The sequence below is a fragment of the Odocoileus virginianus genome, chromosome 10 (genome assembly GCF_023699985.2).
Source record: "Odocoileus virginianus isolate 20LAN1187 ecotype Illinois chromosome 10, Ovbor_1.2, whole genome shotgun sequence".
Lineage (NCBI taxonomy): Eukaryota > Metazoa > Chordata > Mammalia > Artiodactyla > Cervidae > Odocoileus > Odocoileus virginianus.
In genome coordinates, this window is record NC_069683.1 from 69,238,469 (window position 1) to 69,256,663 (window position 18,195).

General features: G+C 37.2%; 1 protein-coding gene and 1 pseudogene across 3 annotated transcripts in view; one reads left to right on the forward strand and one right to left on the reverse strand.

Annotated features, from left to right (window-relative positions):
* DYNC2H1 (dynein cytoplasmic 2 heavy chain 1) overlaps positions 1-18,195 on the forward strand; it is a 385,810-nt gene that overhangs the window by 228,124 nt on the left and 139,491 nt on the right. For all 3 annotated transcript variants that reach the window (XM_070473685.1, XM_070473686.1, XM_020900373.2), the window contains 3 exons: positions 5,961-6,121; positions 9,230-9,355; positions 13,053-13,163. In XM_070473685.1, coding sequence (XP_070329786.1) covers positions 5,961-6,121; positions 9,230-9,355; positions 13,053-13,163 — 398 coding nt within the window. The remainder of the gene's footprint in view (positions 1-5,960; positions 6,122-9,229; positions 9,356-13,052; positions 13,164-18,195) is intronic.
* On the reverse strand, positions 15,056-15,139 carry LOC139037276 (U4 spliceosomal RNA; annotated as a pseudogene).

The following is an 18,195-nucleotide window of genomic DNA, read 5'->3' on the forward strand; positions in this document are numbered from 1 at the left end:
GTCCCAGTTTTTTGACAATTCATTGTATAAAATGAATTAATGCACATATATTTATCCTTAACATTAGAAATAATAATTGCATTTATACTTGGCTCCAGATTCAAAATGGTGAGAAAAACAGATATAATTCCTGCCTCATGGAGTTTAAAGTCTGTATTTGTTAAATAAAGAAATGATATGAGAACTATTTTCACTTTTTAAAGATAATTTCTGTATTTCATGTATTTTCCAAATAAAACACATGTCAGTATGGGCATGCATGCATGCATGCTCTATCACTTCAGTCGTGTCTGACTCTTTGCCACCCCATGGACTGTAGCCCGCCAGGTGCCTCTGTCCATGGGATTCTCCAGGCAAGAACACTGGAGTGGGTTGCCATGCCTGCCTCCAGAGGATCTTCCCAACCCAGGGATCGAACTCTTGTCTCTTATGTCTACCTGCACTGGCAGGCATTTTCTTTACCCCTAGTGCCACCTGCGGAGCCCCACTACAGGCATACCTTGTTTTATTGCTCTTTGGCTTCCCAGGTGGCGCTAATGTTAAAGAACCCACCTCCAATTCAGGAGATGTCAGAAACTTGGGTTCAATCCCTGGGTAGGGAAGAGCCTCTGAAGGAGGGCATGGCAGCCTGCTCCAGTATTCTTCCCTGGAGAATCCCTTGGACAGAGGAGTCTGGTGGGCTACAGTCCATAGAGTCACAAAGAGTCAGACACGACTGAAGCCACTGAGGATGATGCATGCAAATACTATAGTTTTTACAAATTGAAGGTTGTGGCAGTCTTGTGTCAAGAAGTTTTTCAGCACCATTTTTTAAACAACATTTGTTCAACTTGTGTCTTTGTGTTACATTTTAGTAACTCTCACGGTATTTCAAGCTTCATTATTATTTGTTATAGTAATCTGTGGTCAGTGATTTTTGCTGTTAGTCTTGTAATTATTTTTGAGGTGCCAAATAACACTCACATGAGCTGTTGAACTTGAGTAATAACTGTCATGTGTGTTCTGACTGCTCCGATGCCCGGCTCTCCCCTGATGTTTTCCCCTCTCCTCAGGCCTCCCTGTTTCCTGAGACAACAAATTTAAATTAGTTCAGTTAATAACACTAAAACGGCCTCAAGGCAAAGGGTCACACGTCTCTCATTAAGCTTAGTGAGGAAGTCATGTCCAAAGCTGAGACAGACTGAAAGCTATGCTTCTTGTGCCAAATGGTTAGCCAAGTTGTGATTACAGAAGAACAGGTCTTGAAGGAAATTAAAAGTGCTCCTCCAGCTCACAGACTTGGAGAGCGAACTCATGGCTGTGGAGGAAAGGACAGTCAGGGACTCTGGTATCGCCGTGTGCAGACTGCTATGTGTAAGGTGAGTAACCAGCAGGGACCTGCTGTATAGCACATGCAGCTCTGCGGACCGGATGGCGTGGGGGGTTGGGGGAGAATGGATGTGTGTGTGTGTGACTGAGTCCCCTCGTTGTTCACTGGAAACTATCACAGTCCGGCTAATCAGCGATACCCCAATACCAAGTAAAATGTTTTTTAAAAAGTGCTACTCCAGTGAACACATGGTTGATAAGAAAGTGAGACAGTCTTCTTATTGATATGGAGGGAGTTTTAAAGGTATGTATGGACCAGATCAGCCACGACATTCTCTTAAGCTGAAACCTAAACAGAGAAGGCTTCCCTGGTGGCTCACGAGTCAAGTGCCCGTCTGCAGGTGCAGGAGACTTGAGTTCAGTCTCTGGGTCGGGAAGATGCCCTGGGGAAGGAAGGGCAGCCCACTCCAGTATTCCTGTCTGGGAAATTCCAAGCACAGAGGAAGGAGCCTGGCCGACTGTAGTCCATGGGGTCACAACGATCACACACAACTTAGTGACTAAGCAGCAATAATCTGAAGAGACACCCCAACTCTCTTCAATTCTGTGAAGGCTGAGAGAGAGGAGGATGCTGCAGGAGAGCAGTGTGAAGCTAGCAGAGAACGGTTAATGAACTTTAGGGAAAGAGGCTAACCTTAGAACATAAATGTGCAGAGTACAGCAGCAAGTGCTGATTTAGAAGCTGCAGCAAATTACCCATCTGGATGCAGAGTTCCAAAGAACAACAAGGAGAGATAAGAAAGCCTTCCTCAATGATCGATGCAAAGAAATAGAGGAAGACAATAGAATGGGAAAGACCAGAGATCACTTCAAGAAAATTTGACATACCAAGGGACTTTTCATGCAAAGATGGGCACAATAAAGGACAAAAACAGTATGGACCTAACAGAAGCAAAAGATATTAAGAAGAGGTGGCAAGAATACACAGAAGAGCTATCCATAAAAGATCTTGATGACCCAGATAACCACAATGGTCTGATCAGTCACCTAAAGCCAGACATCCTGGTATGCAAGGTCAAGTGGGCAAAGCTAGTGGAGGTGATAGAATTCCAGCTGAGCTATTTCAAATCCTAAAAGATGATGCTGTGAAAGTGCTGCACTCAATATGCCAGCAAATTTGGAAAATGCAGCAGTGGTCACAGGACTGGAAAAGGTCAGTTTTCATTCCAATCCCAAAGAAAGGCAATGCCAAAGAATGTTCAAACTACCGCACAATTGCACTCATCTCACACACTAGCAAAGTAATGCTCAAAATTCTCCAAGTCAGACTTCAACAGTATGTTAACCGAGAACTTCCAGATATTCAAGCTGGATTTAGAAAAGGCAGAGGAACCAGAGATCAGATTGCCAACATCCGTTGGTATAGAAAAAGCAAGAGAAATCCAGACAAACATCTACTTCTGCTTTATTGACTACGCTAAACCCTTTGACTATGTGGATCACAACAAACTGTGGCAAATTCTTAAAGAGATGGGGATACAGACCACTTTACCTGCCTCCTGAGAAATCTTTATGCAAGTCAAGAAGCAATAGTTAGAGCCAGACATGGAACAATGGACTGATTCCAAATTGGTGAAGGAGCACCAATGTCAAGGCCGTATACTGTCACCCTGCTTGTTGAACTTATATGTAGAGTACATCATGTGAAATGTGGGCTGGATGAAGATTGCTGGGAGAAATATCAATAACCTCAGATATGCAGATGACACCACCCTTATGGCGGAAAGTGAAGAAGAACTGAAGAGACTATTGATGAAAGTGAAAGAGGAGAGTGAAAAAGCTGACTTAAAACTCAACATTCAAAAGATGTATCATGGCATCTGGTCCCATGACTTCATGGCAAATAGATGGAGAGATAACGGAAACAGTGAGAGACTATATTTTCTTGGACTCCAAAAAACTGTAGATGGTGACTGCAGCCATGAAATTTAAAAAGACTCTTGCTCCTTGGGAAAAAAGCTATGACCAACCTAGACAGCATGTTAAAAAGCAGAGACATTACTTAGCCAACAAAGGTCCATCTTATCAAAGCTGTGGTTTTTCCAGTAGTCATGTATGGATATGAGAGTTGGACTGTAAAGAAAGCTGAGCACCAAAGAATTGATGCTTTTGAACTGTAGTGTTAGAGAAGACTCTTGAGAGCCCCTTGGACTGCAAGGAGATCCAACCAGTCCATCCTAAAGGACATCAGTCCTGAATGTTCATTGGAAGGACTGATGCTGAAATTCAAACTCCAGTACTTTGGCCACCTGATGTGAAGAACTGACTCAAGGTAAAGACCCTGATGCTGGGAAAGGTTGAAGGTGGGAGGAGAAGGGAATGACAGAAGATAAGATGGTTGAATGGCATTACCTACTGAATGGACGTGAGATTGAGTAAACTCTGGGAGTTGGTGATGGACAGGGAGGCTTGGCGTGCTGCAGTCCATGGGGTTTCAAAGAGTCAGACATGGCTGAGTGACTGAACTGATTGAATTAATTTATTTTGGCTGCATTGTGTCTTCACTGCTGTGTGAGGGCTTTCTCTTTTGCAGTGAGTGGGACTGCTCTTCATTGTGGTGCATGGGTTTGTTGCAGAGCTCCGGCTCCAGGGTGCATAGGCTTCAGTAGTTGTGGTGTATGGGCTTAGTTGCCCTGAAGCATGTGTTATCTTCCCAAACCAGGTACTAAACCCCTTTCCCCTACACTGGCAGGTGGGTTCTTATCCACTGCACCACCAAGGAAGCTGCAGAAAGCAACTTGAGAAGGATTGAGAGCATCCTAGGATGCTCTCTTCAAGCAGTGCTAATCTGCTTTTAAGTGAATTATCTTTTACTTCACCATTTTTGTAACTTTTGTTATATCACTCAGAAATTACTCATTCAGACTACTGTTCTTTAAAACAATTTGTTTCTCCTGGCTTTTCAAACTAAAATGAACAGCTAAAATTGAAAATTCTTTTGCATACTTCTACATTCATATTCTGAATTATTTTTTAACTTAATTGTAACTTAAATTTCTGAGTCAAAGGCAGTATGCATTTTAAATACTTTTGATGCATTTTATCTTATCACAATACACTTTGTTGGCCTAGAGTGCTTATGAGAGTTTATGAATAAGTAAATGAATATTTGAATAGATAAAAATGCTTATTACATTGCTACAAGTATATAAGAATTCTTCTCTGTTAGAAAGGATGAGTGTTACCAATTTAAGTTTAGTTAAAAGCAAAATTCATAAAATATACCTCTAGAAGCAATTGATCCATTTTTAGTGTAGATTTCACCTAGTATTAGGAATGTTTATGTCTTTGAGAATCCTTTCTTAATATTATTGGTTGCTGTTGTGAAGACTAGAAGGGAGTAGTTCAGGTGTGAAATTTATTTTTTCAGGATGATCATCTAGAAATGCCTGTTTTAGCCCATTTTGGTGGCATCAAGCTCATATTTTAAAGTGATCACTACAGAAGTCCTTAAGAATATCTTTTCCTGCTATATTTAGAATTTCTGAGGTGCACTATTATCTATTCCTTTCTACTGTAGAAGGTATAAGGAAGGCTTCCTTTCTCTGTACTCATTCTGTTACATTCTAATCCTCTATTTTTAAACTCTGTGTCATAGTCTTTTTAGCTCAGTTCAGACATGTGTATTTTTAATTTTTGTTTAAAATCAGTTGTCTTTAGCTTGGTTTTTACTAAATACAGTAATGGAAACATTAACATTTTAGCAGAAGAGGTCTTATGTGTATGGGACTTTATGTTTTTTGAAAAGCTTCAGAATAGAAAAAAGAACATTAATTATCTTGAATACAGTTATCTTGAATACAGTTAGTTAGCAACTGGGTAGTCTTTGGGAAGGCATTCAATTTCCAAGAGTATGCTTAGCATAGAGTAGATGATGAATAAATGGAATCTATTTTTATTTTGTATCCTATTTTGCATCCAAATGACCTATGAATTGTTGTATCCCTGTTTTACAATTGAGGAAATCAAGGTATAATACATTTTAGTGATTTGCATGGCATCACAGCTAATGAGCATAAACTGAGGTCTATCTATTTCTGTCTCCAGACTAAGCATTTTTTTCATTCTGTACAACTTTTTCTTCCCTCTTAATGCATGGACATAAAAAATTTTTTATCCTTTATCATGACAGTGATATTGTTTACCAGATCTTGTGGAAATCTGATTCCCCAAATCTGTGGCACAGAGTAGGCCCTCAGCTATCATATAAATGAATGAAAACCTATATGGAAAGATTGTTGGGTTCAGTGAGAGAATTATGTATTAACACAATGCTGATTGTGTGTGTCATCTGTTGAGTGTGGTAATTAGAGTTCCTACTCCTTAACGTTGCTATTAGGATTAAATGATATCATAGATATAAAGCACTTAGATAAATGCCTGGCACTTTAGGCATTCAATAAATGTTAGCTCTTAGCTCTTACTAGTCTGTGAATGACTTTAGAGTGAAAAAACTTTAATGTGTATGGGATTGTAGTTCACCTAGTTATTCTCTGTTTCATGTAATTAGTCTATTAAGACTATTAATTACTATTAAAACTTTTCTGGTTCACATTGCCTTTTATTTTTAATGCATTTAATATATCTTTTAGGACTGAAAGAGTTGTCCCCACCTCCTCTAAATCTCAAGCGTTTGTACAGAGAGACACTGGAAATTGAGCCCATCTTGATAATCATTTCCCCGGGTGCTGATCCTTCTCAGGAGCTCCAGGAGCTTGCAAACGCTGAGAGAAGTGGAGAGTGCTATCACCAGGTCAGTGCACATTGCTTTGCTGTTTCTGCTCCAGCTACTGACCTTCCTGCTGTGTGTGTGTGTGTCTGTGTGTGCTCTCAGCCAATCAGTCGTGTCCTCCTCTTTGTGACCCCATGGACTGTAGCCTGCCAGACTCCTCTGTCTGTGGAATTTGCCAGGCAAGAATACTGGAATACTTGACTGTGTTAGTAAAACAGTTTTTTGTTTTTATGGTAGGGCAACTAATGTCCCTGAAAATTGTCCACATTCTGATCCCCAGGACTCATGAATTTGTTATTTTACATGGAAGAAAGAACTTTGCAAATATAATTAAGTTAAGCATTTTGAGATGGAGAGGTTATCCGAGATTATTCAGTTGAGCCTAATACAATCATAAAGGTGCTTTTAAGGAGGTAGAAGACGCAGAAGGAAGGTGGAAGAGGCAGATGTGATGAGGCACAGGTCAAAGCGTGAGGAGATGCTAGGCTGCTGGCTTTGGAGACGGTAGAAGGGGCCACAACAAAGAAATGTAGAAGGTAGAAAAGAAAACAGGAGTCTCTCCTACAGCCCTCAGAAACAACAGCCCTGTAGACCTTAGAGCAATAGATTAGTGGGATTCTGAGCTCCAGAAGTCTAATAAGATAATAAACTTGTCTAATGTGATTTTGTCCTGAGCTAAATTCTGAGTTTTAGTTTATTCAGATTAGCACCTTTTTTTCAGTTCAGTTTGCATATACATCTTAAAGTGTATTAATTTACCCTCAATTTTTGACGTCCAAATATAAATCTTTTTCATTGGGAAAATAATTTATAATGATTAAGAAAGCAAACTGATTTGAAAGAAACCAAAAATTGAAAAGAGAGAATGTTTTGAAATGTTTTGAATGAATTGAAAATGAGGAGTATAAATAGAAGATAGCAAAATAGCAGAGAGTTTGGCTTAGTTGCACTTAGGCGTTGCACTAACTCTCGGGAGTTTCCTTCAATCCTGGTTATAGTGTATTAATATATTAGGACAGTATTCAGTTGAGATGTCTTGATTCAGTGAGATGTCTTGGGGAAAGGGAGCTCTGTTCTACAGGCAGTATCTCTTAGCTTTGATTTTGGCAAAAAGGATAAAACCACTTATACTCATTGTAAGTTTGACTTTGTAAATTTCTAGAGTTTTGTGTTGCACAATTTTTTAATATTGTAAAACCTTTAAATGCAGATATAGTTATTCATAAATCTCCTGTTACTTTAAAAGTTTTGTTGTTATGCTGAATATATATGCTAAGAATAATAATATATTCTTAATGTAGAAAATAATTTTTATTTCAACAAACTCTGGTGTGTCTTACTTTTTTATGTGGGAGTTAACCATCTTCCTGACACTTTCCTGTTGTGCTTTTTAAATGTGTTTTGTTATAGTAAATGTTTTCTTCTAAGAATTCATGAACCTTTAAGCTGTTCTCACACAGTTTATGCCTTATAGAAAATTCTGAGTTCCTATTTTTAGCTACCATTTCAGTTCGGCAAACATTTCTTTTCCCCTCTGATTTTCTTGTACATGCCTTCCGTTTGGGGATTTTTGTATTTTAATAATGGCAAACCAATATGTGCATCTAAATAGTTCAACCAGTGTTTGTTTTATCCATTCTATTTGCTTAGTTCTGGGTTAGATCTTGAAAATTAAAAAGAAATATATATTAGTATCTATTATATGGTTCGTTACCTGCTTTAGTATGCAATGAATTAAGACACATGGTTCCCACTCTCTAAGACTTTATAGTCTAGTAGAAAAACAAAATCAATACTTATAAAAGTCATCTAAGAAACAATGAAAGGCTGTCTTGTATTCTTTATGAAAAGAGAAATCACTATGGTTTGAAGTAATCTGTAACAATTCTCTTCAAAGTGTTTTGACCACATACTCAATAAAATATTTGAGCTAGGACTCTCCATACATGTATATCTGTCATATATACAAAGACACAGCTGTACTGATACATAAATATTACATAAATTATCCATAAAAAAACATATCGAGGAGTTTAAACATGTAACCACTTGAGATTCTTGACTAAAACTTTTTATAGAATCTTAGTGCTAGTCACTCAAGTCGTGTCTAACTCTGGGACTCCATGGACTAAAGCAGCCAGGCTCCTCTGTCCATGAGATTCTCCAGGCCAGAATACTGGAGTGGGTTGCCCTTTCCTTCTCCAGGGGATCTTCCCGACCCAGGGATCGAACCTGGGACTCGTGCACTGCAGGGAGGTTCTTTACTTGCCTGGGCCACCAGGTAGTCACCTGTTCATTCAGATATGGACATCTTACACACTGAATTTGTTTTCTGAGGCCTTCTGGCTTCAGCATGGAAGCTTTCTGTTTCAGAAGGCGACCTGTCAGACTGCGTCAGTGTCCTGTGTGCAGGCAGATGACAGGGATCAGAGTGCTGGAGTGGAATGCCAGTGAGATCAGGCTCGCCTTTCCTCTTCCTCTCCCCTCTCCTCCTTTTCTCCCCTCCCTGTCTTATGTCTCTCTCTTCCACCTCTTTTTGCCTCCTCTCTCTAAAAATGAATAGAAAAACAGAGGGTTAAATGTAGAGTCTTGAGGCCCAACAACATATTAGAATTTGCTAGATGATGAAGGGCTTGGGAAATTACACAGTTCAGTAGACCAAATAGCTTGAGAGCCAAATATATGCAACGTTGGAGAAAGTTTTTTTAAAAGAGAAAATAAATTTGAAGAAGTGGTACTGTTAATGTTTAATCCCTCAAGGAGTTCAACAACAGTCACAAAAAATTATCTTTTTTTAAAGGCCCATGTTTCAGAGTAAGAATTGCAGGAAATAGTGAGATGAGGAACAAAAACACTGTTGAATAATTCTTTATTCTGTAACTTGAAAACTTGTAATAATAATATCTCTGCTAAATAGAAGAATATTGTAAATCTGCCATTGATGTAAGGACAAAAGCAAGTCAGTTATAAACAGCAACAGAGTCTGATATTTCTTAGTAAAAATTTAGAAGCCTTATTACAATACTTGAGTTAGTTCAGTATGTATGGCAGGATAATTTGAAACTCACGTTACAACATGTTATCAGAATTTTTTTTTTTTTAGTTTTGTCATTTGTTTTTGTTTTGCAGATTGCCATGGGTCAAGGTCAAGCTGATTTAGCAATTCAAATGCTAAAAGAATGTGCCCGCAATGGAGACTGGCTCTGTTTGAAGAACTTACATCTTGTAGTATCTTGGCTGCCAGTTCTGGAAAAGGTAGATTCAGATTAATGTGGCCCAAATAGTATCTCACATACTAAATTCAGTAGTCTCCAGGGAAAGGCAGTATTAAGATATGTTGTGCATTATTTATGTTTTTGAAGAAATTAGTATTTGATGGGGAATCATTTAAAGTCTATATTTTCTTTAGTACATGTACATTTGTACAAATCAAAATGGATTTGTTTAGTAAGAAATCTATTAAAGTCTCCTTTTTAAAAGGCATTTAGGTATTGTAAAGTAATCAGCCTCCAACTAATAAAAATAAATGAAAAAAAAAGGCATTTAGGGAGAATCAAAAAATTAATCAGGACTGAAGGGAGGCTTAGAGAAATCTTTCAGATGAAAATTAGGGCAATGCTTTCAAGAGTTGTAGAAGACTGTTTTTAACATTAAATTCTCTTTATGCGTTTGTTTTGTTGTGTCTGTGTAGGGAGAAAAGATACAGAGGAGTCAGAGGGACTGCAGGACTTCCTCACTGCTGAGGAGGCTGGGGTATAAACTGACGCAGCTTGCGTTTTATTTAACTGAATATTTATTAATATTATTTTTACATTAATTTTTAAATATTTATTTAACTAAATAAACATTTTTATTTAACTAAGCAGTTCATTTTATTTAACTAAAATGGCCCCAGCATGAAAATAACCTTGAGATAAAACAAATTGATGGATCGGTTTTAAATGCAAACCTGGAATTAAGTCTAGGACTTTTTAAAGTAAGATGAACATGGTCTTAGGTAGTTAGAGATGACTCCTAAGACAAAATGTTTCTTGATGGCCATATGGGATTTAGCTGAATGTAGGGGAGAAAGTTTGTGCTTGATTCTAGCAGCACAAGTAGAAACATAATGGCAGGAATGGACCTTCCTAGTACAAAGAATGAAGATGTCCTTAACTGTACTGAAGGCCAAGCAGAGTGCTGTGGGCAATAGAGATAGATGACTGGGAAGGGGCGAGGTTATGGAATACCCTGGAAATCCCGCACAAGTGTTTAGAATTTTTGTCCTAGGACACAGAATCAAAGTAGGTTGTTAGTGGGGGATTTAATAATTAATTGATCAAATTAATCTGGCAGGAGGATTAGAGCCAAGCAGAGCAGAGTGGAGGCCGTAGCTTAGTTGTAATATGTTGAAAATTTGTATAATGTGTTGAAAATAAATTGGCAACTGTATAAAATAGGTAGTTAAAAGCTCCCTAAACTATGTAAAATGTGTTTAGATAAAATAGGTAGTTAAATAGGTAGATTAAATAAGTAGATTAAATAAATCTTTGATGAATGAGTTAATGATTGAGTGAATGAAGTGGTAGACCATGATGACTCATTATTTATAGTCAAAAGAAGGTATATATAAATATTCAAGTAATTCCTACAGGTTTCTGTAACACTAATGTATAAAATGTAGAATTCATGTGTGATGAATGATACATGTTTTAAAACATATGAGGAAGACTTGTGAATACTTGAATCCTGCCTTCTGTTCCAAATAATAGATTGATAGCTATTAATCTATGTAAAATACAATTGCAGTTATAATTTTGGAAGAAAATCTTAACTGGAACTTTTTTTATTCTGCACAGAAGTAAAAAAATTGAAGTATAGCTGATTTACAGTGTTGTGCTAATTTCTTTTTAAAACTTTATTTATTTTTAATTGAAGGATAATTGCTTTACAGTATTGCATTGGTTTCTATCCACATGTGCTGATTTCTGCCGTACAGCAGAGTGAGTCAGTTGTACATGCATACATCCCATTATGATTTATCCCGGGAGATTAGATACAGTTCCCTGTGCTATATGGTAGGCCCTTGTTGTTTATCCATTCTGAATACAGTAGTTTGCATGCACTGGCCCCAAAGTCCCCATCTGTCTCTCTCTCTCTCCCTCCCTCTTGGCAGCCACAGGTCCGATTTTTTATGTCTGTGAGTCTGTTTCTTTATCTTTTCGTTTATTTTTAATCGGAGAGTAATTCTTGTACAATGTTGTGTTGGCTTCTGCCATACAGCATGAATCGGGCCCAAGCCCACACGAGCCGCTGCCCTGCACCTCCGCCCGCGCCCGCGCGTCCCACCTCTCGGCTGTCACAGGGCACGCGGTTGAGATCCCTGTGTTACACAGCCTTGCTGCCCGCTCGCTATTTGTCTTACACATGGTAGCGTATCAGTGACAATGGTGCTCTGTGAATTTGTCCCACCTTCTTCTTCCCCTGCTAGGTCCAAAGTCTCTTCTCTGTGTCTGCATCTCTATTCCTGCCCTGCACATAGGTTCATCAGTACCATTTTTCTAGATTCTGTATATATGTGTTAATGTACAAAATTTGTTTTTCTCTTTCTTACTTCACTCTGTATAACAGGCTCTAGATTCAGCCACCTCACTGGAACTGACTCAGTTGAGTTCCTTTTTTTATGGCTGAGTAATATTCCATTGTGTATATGTACCACAACTTCTTTGTCCAGTCATCTGCCAGTGGAGATCTAGGTTGCTTCCATGCCCTAGCTAGTATAAACAGTGCTTCAGTGAACACTGGTGTAGATGTGACTTTTTCAATTATGGTTTTCGCAGGGTGTATGCACAGTTGTGGAATTGCCAGGTCATGTGGTAGTTTTCTCTATGGTGAACAATGTGGAGATTCCTTAAAATCCATAGTGACTGTATCAATTTACATTCCCACCAGCAGTGCAAGAGCATTGCCTTTCCCCACACACTCTCCGGTATTTATTTTTGTAGATTTTTTTGATGCTGTCCATTCTAAGTGATGTGAGGTGATACCTCATTGTAGTTTTGATTTGAATTTCCCTAATAATGAGTGATATTGAGCACCTTTTCATGTGTTTATTGGCCATCTGTATGTCTTCTTTGGAGAAATGTCTGTTTAGGTCTTCCACGTTTTGATTGGGTTGTTTGGTTTCCTTGTACTGAGCTGCATAAGTTTTTGCAGCATATAATAGGGTAGATTCATATTATAAAAGTTAAAAAAATTTCTTTAAATGTTTTGCTCTTCTTTTGGGAAGTTTGGATGAATTGTATGGATATAAATTATAGGTTATTTTTAGATTCACCTAACAGGCAGAAAGGATCTGAGGAATAAAGACATAAAGACAAATATTTGAATAAGTGACTCAAGCATACAGCATAGGCAGAAGAATTTGAGTGAATTTGAGTGGTGAATTTTGAGTATTATAGGCAATAGGGTATACTAAAAATTGTATTGAAAAGGAATTGATATCATTATATAGCTTTGTGGAAGTGTGAATGGAAGCAGTAAGGACTTAAAGGTCTGAAGATGGCTTGTAGTTTCGGCATAGTGATTGCAACTAATATTTATTTTGTATTTACTCTGTGTTGGACAGTATTTTAAGTATTTTACACCATCCTATGAGGGTAGGTACTGTTATTATCCTTGTTTAGAGAGTGTAAATCAAAGAATCCCCCAAAGTCACACAGCAAGTAAATGGCAGAATTTGGATTTCAATCCAGTTTGTCCAGTTCTAGATCCAAGTTCTTGCCTATTACACTGAGCTAGAAACAGATAAGATGAAAATTTAAAGGGAATATAATCAGAACATTAAGAAACATATCAGAATGTCACAGAAAGATTTAATTAAGATAATTACTTATTAATAGTTTATCTATTTATAAAATGGAAATTTGTGTGTGTATTTAAGTAGAATTTTATTCTTGTTTTTTAAAACAAGGAACTGAATACTCTTCAACCTAAAGATACCTTTCGTCTTTGGCTCACTGCGGAAGTTCATCCCAACTTTACTCCAATTTTATTACAGTCAAGTTTGAAGATAACATACGAGGTATGAAGATTTAAAAGTTGAATCACTAGTTGTATAAGTGAAGTAACCTTTTCAAGCCTTCTGAAGTCCTGTAGATAACTGTCTACTCTACAAAACATTCAAAAACTTCTAATACAACATTTATAAAAATACATTTACATTTTTCCTTTAAATATCTAATGTTGTGTTTTTTGTTGTAGTAGCAGACACAGAGTTCACTGTCTCAGCCACTTACAGTGTACAGTGCAGGAGTGTTAGCCACATGTGCCCTGTCTCTGGAGTTTTTTCCTCTCACAAAACGGACCCTGTGTCTCCTGAGGAGCAGCTCCCTGCTTCTTCCCCCTCCACCCTCGCAGCCAGCATTCTGCTTTCTGTTTCCATGAGTCTGACTGCTTTAGATAACTCGCATGAGTGGAACCATGCAGTATTTATCTCGTGGTAGCTGGCTTATTTTACTTGGTGTAATGTCCTCGAGATTCATCCACGTTGTGCATATGACAGGATTTCCTTTTCATTTAAGGCTGAGTAATATCCCATTGTATGTGTGTACTACGTTTTCTTTATCCATTCATCCACAAACATTTAGATTTTCTAACTGTTGCCTATTATGAATAATGTCACAATGAACATGGGTGAGCAAATATCTCTTCAAGATCATATTTTCAGTATTTTTGGACATATACCCAGAAGTGGGGTTTTTGGATCAAATGGTAATCCTGTTTTTGATTTTTTGAAGGACATCCATATTGTTTCCTTGTGGTGTATCATTTAACATTCCCACCAATAGTACACAATTTCTCTGCATCCTTACCAGCACTTGTTATTTGCTGTTTTTCTGTTTTTATTGGGGCCATTCTAATAGTGTGAGGTGATAACTCACTATGGTTTTGATTTGTATTTCTACGCAATTTAATGCTGTTGAACATCTTTGTATATTCTTGTTAGCTATTTGTATATCTGCTTTGGAGAAATGTCTATTCAATTCTTTGCCCATCTTTAATTGGATTTTTTTATTGTTGAGTTTTATGAGTTTCTTAGGTATTCTGCATATTAACCCCTTATCATGTATATAGCTTAAAAATATTTTCTCTCACTCCATAGGGTTTCCTTTTAATTGTGTTGATTATTTTCTTTGCTGCATAGATATTTTTAAGTTTGATATAGTCCCATTTGTCTGGTTTTACTTTTGTTACTTGTGCTTTTCATGGCATATCCCAGAAAAAGTCATTGCCAAACCCAGTGTTATGAAGCCTTTTCTCTGTGTTTTCTTATAGGAATTTTGTAGTTTCAGGTCTTAGGTTTAGGTCTTACATCCATTTTGAGTTAATTTTTGTATTTGATGTAAAGGGTCCAACTTCATTCTTTTGTACTTGGGTATACATTTTTCTTATCATTTGCTTTTCAAAATATATAAGTTGGATTTTCAGTCTTTGTCTCCTTCTGTTTTTTCTTGCTTCCTTCCTTTCTTCCATCCATCCATCCATCCATCCTCCTAACATGTTTTGACAGATCCCCCCAAACATGATCTATCCAAAATTATATGTGTTAGAAATCATATGATGTAACTAGTAAAAATCATAAATAAAATAATAAACTGAATTAAAACTTAAAAAAAAACTGGTTTGAAATGTTCTACTTCCATATTCTCTCAATTTGTAGAATATAATCTCTTTTCAGGTGAAAAATGTCTTATTAGTATTTATAACCACTTGCTATTTTATATCAGTACTTCTGTTTTTCACCTGGAGGTGTTAAATCTCATGTAGGTAGGAAAAAGGCTAAGAATCCAGAGAATGCAAAAATGATTTAATACTTGAAAATATATTAATTGAATGAATGTCAATTTTAATGTCTAATAAGAAAGAACGGTTCCAGAATCTTCTCCAGCCACTCTCTCAGTATACTCTTCTACTGAACTATATTGAAAAATTTTCAATTAGCAATAATCGCGCCTCGGATAAACCTCATTGGCTATGATACTGCCACTGCGCAAAGCTGAACTATATTGAAGAACTGTATTTTACAAGCTGTAAAGGCAAGGGCTATGTTTTTGCCTTTTTTTTTAAAAAACTTATACCTGGCATGTAGGAAGCATGCAGTAATATTTCAATAAATGAAGAGTTAATGTATCAGGTCTTCCCAGGTGGTGCTAATGGTAAAGAACCTGCCTGCCAATGCAGGAGACATGAGTCATGGGTTCAGCCCCTGGGTTGGGAAGATTTCCTGGAGGAGGGCATGGCAGTCCATACCAGTATTCTTGCCTGGAGAATCCCATGGACAGAGGAGCCTGGCAGGCTACAGTCCATAGGGTCAAACAGAGATGGACATGACTGAAGCTGCTTAGCATGCATGCATGCAATATATCAGAGGTTCCTTGAATGTTTTTTTTTTTTTCATTTATTAGTTGGAGGCTAATTATTGTACAGCCTCTTCCAGTATCCTTTTCTAGGAAGTAATTTGACTACATTTATGAAGATTTTCAGTTTCATTTAAATTATTGGTGATTTTTTTTTGTATTTCTTAAATCAGTATAAAAGATTTTAACTATTCCCAGAAATAGTATAGTTCATGGTGTTCAAAATTATTACTGTGTATGTGCATATATGTACACACATATATTATTGTATTTAAAAATTGCTAAATATTCATTTTATTATCTCTTCTCTTTTTGATGGGTTTTAAAAATTTATTACAAATAATCAATGTCATACTTACTGATTTTTTCTTATTAAGTATTTTCTAATCACTGAATTTCCTGCATTTTTCCTTATATTTTCCTTAGATTTGTATCGGCTTCTATTGTTTCTAATTTCTTATATGGAATGCTTAATTTATTTATATTAACTTGAAATAATTCCAATTATTTTAAGCCTGTGAATTTTCACTTGAGTATATTTTAATTTATCTTATAATTTGACATACTGGTGTTTTGTATAGTTGCTCAATCGTATCTGACTCTTTGTGACCCCATGGACTTAACTGTGCCCTATGGAGCCCTCCAGGCTCCTCTGTCCATGGACTTCTCCAGGCAAGAATACTGGAGTGGGTTGCCATTTACATTTTGTCATTTTCTGATAGTCTTTATTTGTGTATGATTTTCTCTGAAATTGTATATGGTTTATTCATTTTGCATAATCTTTAGTATTGGGCTTTAAAAAAACCCTAAGTGATTGTTCAGTTCCCTTAGTGCTCAGAAAATTTGGTCTATTCTATGAGAATTTTTAGAAGCTGTTTCATAAACAAAACATTTTCATTTTAAAAGTGTACATTTGAAACACATTAAAAAACACATGAAAAGATGCTCAACATCACTCATTATCAGAGAAATGCAAATCAAAACCACAATGAGGTACCATTACACGCCAGTCAGGATGGCTGCTATCCAAAAGTCGACAAGCAATAAATGCTGGAGAGGGTGTGGAGAAAAGGGAACCCTCTTACACTGTTGGTGGGAATGCAAATTAGTACAGCCACTATGGAAAACAGTGTGGAGATTCCTTAGAAAAATGGAAATAGAACTGCCATATGACCCAGCAATACCACTTCTGGGCATACACACTGAGGAAACCAGATCTGAAAGAGACACATGCACCCCAATGTTCATCGCAGCACTGTTTATCATAGCCAGGACATGGAAGCAACCTAGATGCCCATCAGCAGACGAATGGATGAGGAAGCTGTGGTACATATACACCATGGAATATTACTCAGCCATTAAAAATAATTCATTTGAATCAGTTCCGATGAGATGGATGAAACTGGAGCCCATTATACAGAGTGAAGTAACCCAGAAAGATAAAGACCATTACAGTATACTAACACATATATATGGAATTTAGAAAGATGGTAATGGTAACCCTATGTGCAAAACAGAAAAAGAGACTCAGATATATAGAACAGACTTGTGGACTCTGTGGGAGAAGGTGAGGGTGGGATGTTTCAAGAGAACAGCATCGAAACATGTATATTATCTAGGGTGAAACAGATAACCAGCCCAGGTTGGATGCATGAGACAAGTGCTTGGGCCTGGTGCACTGGGAAGACCCAGAGGGATCGGGTGGAGAGGGAGGTGGGAGGGGGGACCGGGATGGGGAACACATGTAAATCCATGGCTAATTCATTTCAATGTATGACAAAAACCACTGCAATGTTGTGAAGTAATTAGCCTCCAACTAATAAAAATAAATGGGAAAAAAATAAATAAATAAAAAGAAAGGCAAAAAAATAATAAAAGTGTACATTTGCAAATGTACTTAGTTAAAATACTTGGCTATTTTTTCTTTTAATTTAGAAAAAGTTTTTATTTAAGAAAAAATGCAATGAAAATTTGCTTTTAAAACAAGCTAATTTTTGAAATGGGTTTATTTTGTCCTTTTTCCAAGAATTCATAATTTTTCTTCTTTCATTTTTATAATTTAGCAATATAATATAAATGGATTCAGGACATGTGGACAAGTGTTTTTTGAGCAATATTAGTTTAGTGTACATTTTCAGTTCCTGGGTTTCAGTTAAGTGTTATAAGCCTAGCAAAATCAGGTAATAAGCACTTAGTAAAGTAGACTGATATTCAAGGAAGATTAGTTGATATTGTAAAGAGTAATTTGAAGTCCTGCTAGAATTTTAAATAGTACAGGAGAGAAAGAACTGACATATTGAACTATAAAACACCTGCCTTGTAATAATCAGTATCATATTTGTAATGTAAATGAATGTTTCAGTAAAATACTTCAGTCGTCGGACAAAGCTTACTTGGTTACTTTGAACACTGCTGGTTATGTCAGTCAGTTCCGTCGCTCAGTCGTGTCTGACTCTGCAACCCTATGGACTGCAACATGCCAGGCCTCCCTGTCCATCACCAACTCCAGGAGCTTGCTCAAACTCATGTCCATCAAGTTGGTGATGCCATCCAACCATCTCATCCTCTGTCATCCCTTTCTCGTCCTGCCTTCAATCTTTCCCAGCGTCAGTGTCTTTTCCAGTGAGTTAGCACTTTGGATCAGGTGGCCAAAGTATTGGAGTTTCAGCTTCAGCATCAATCTTTCCAATGAATAGT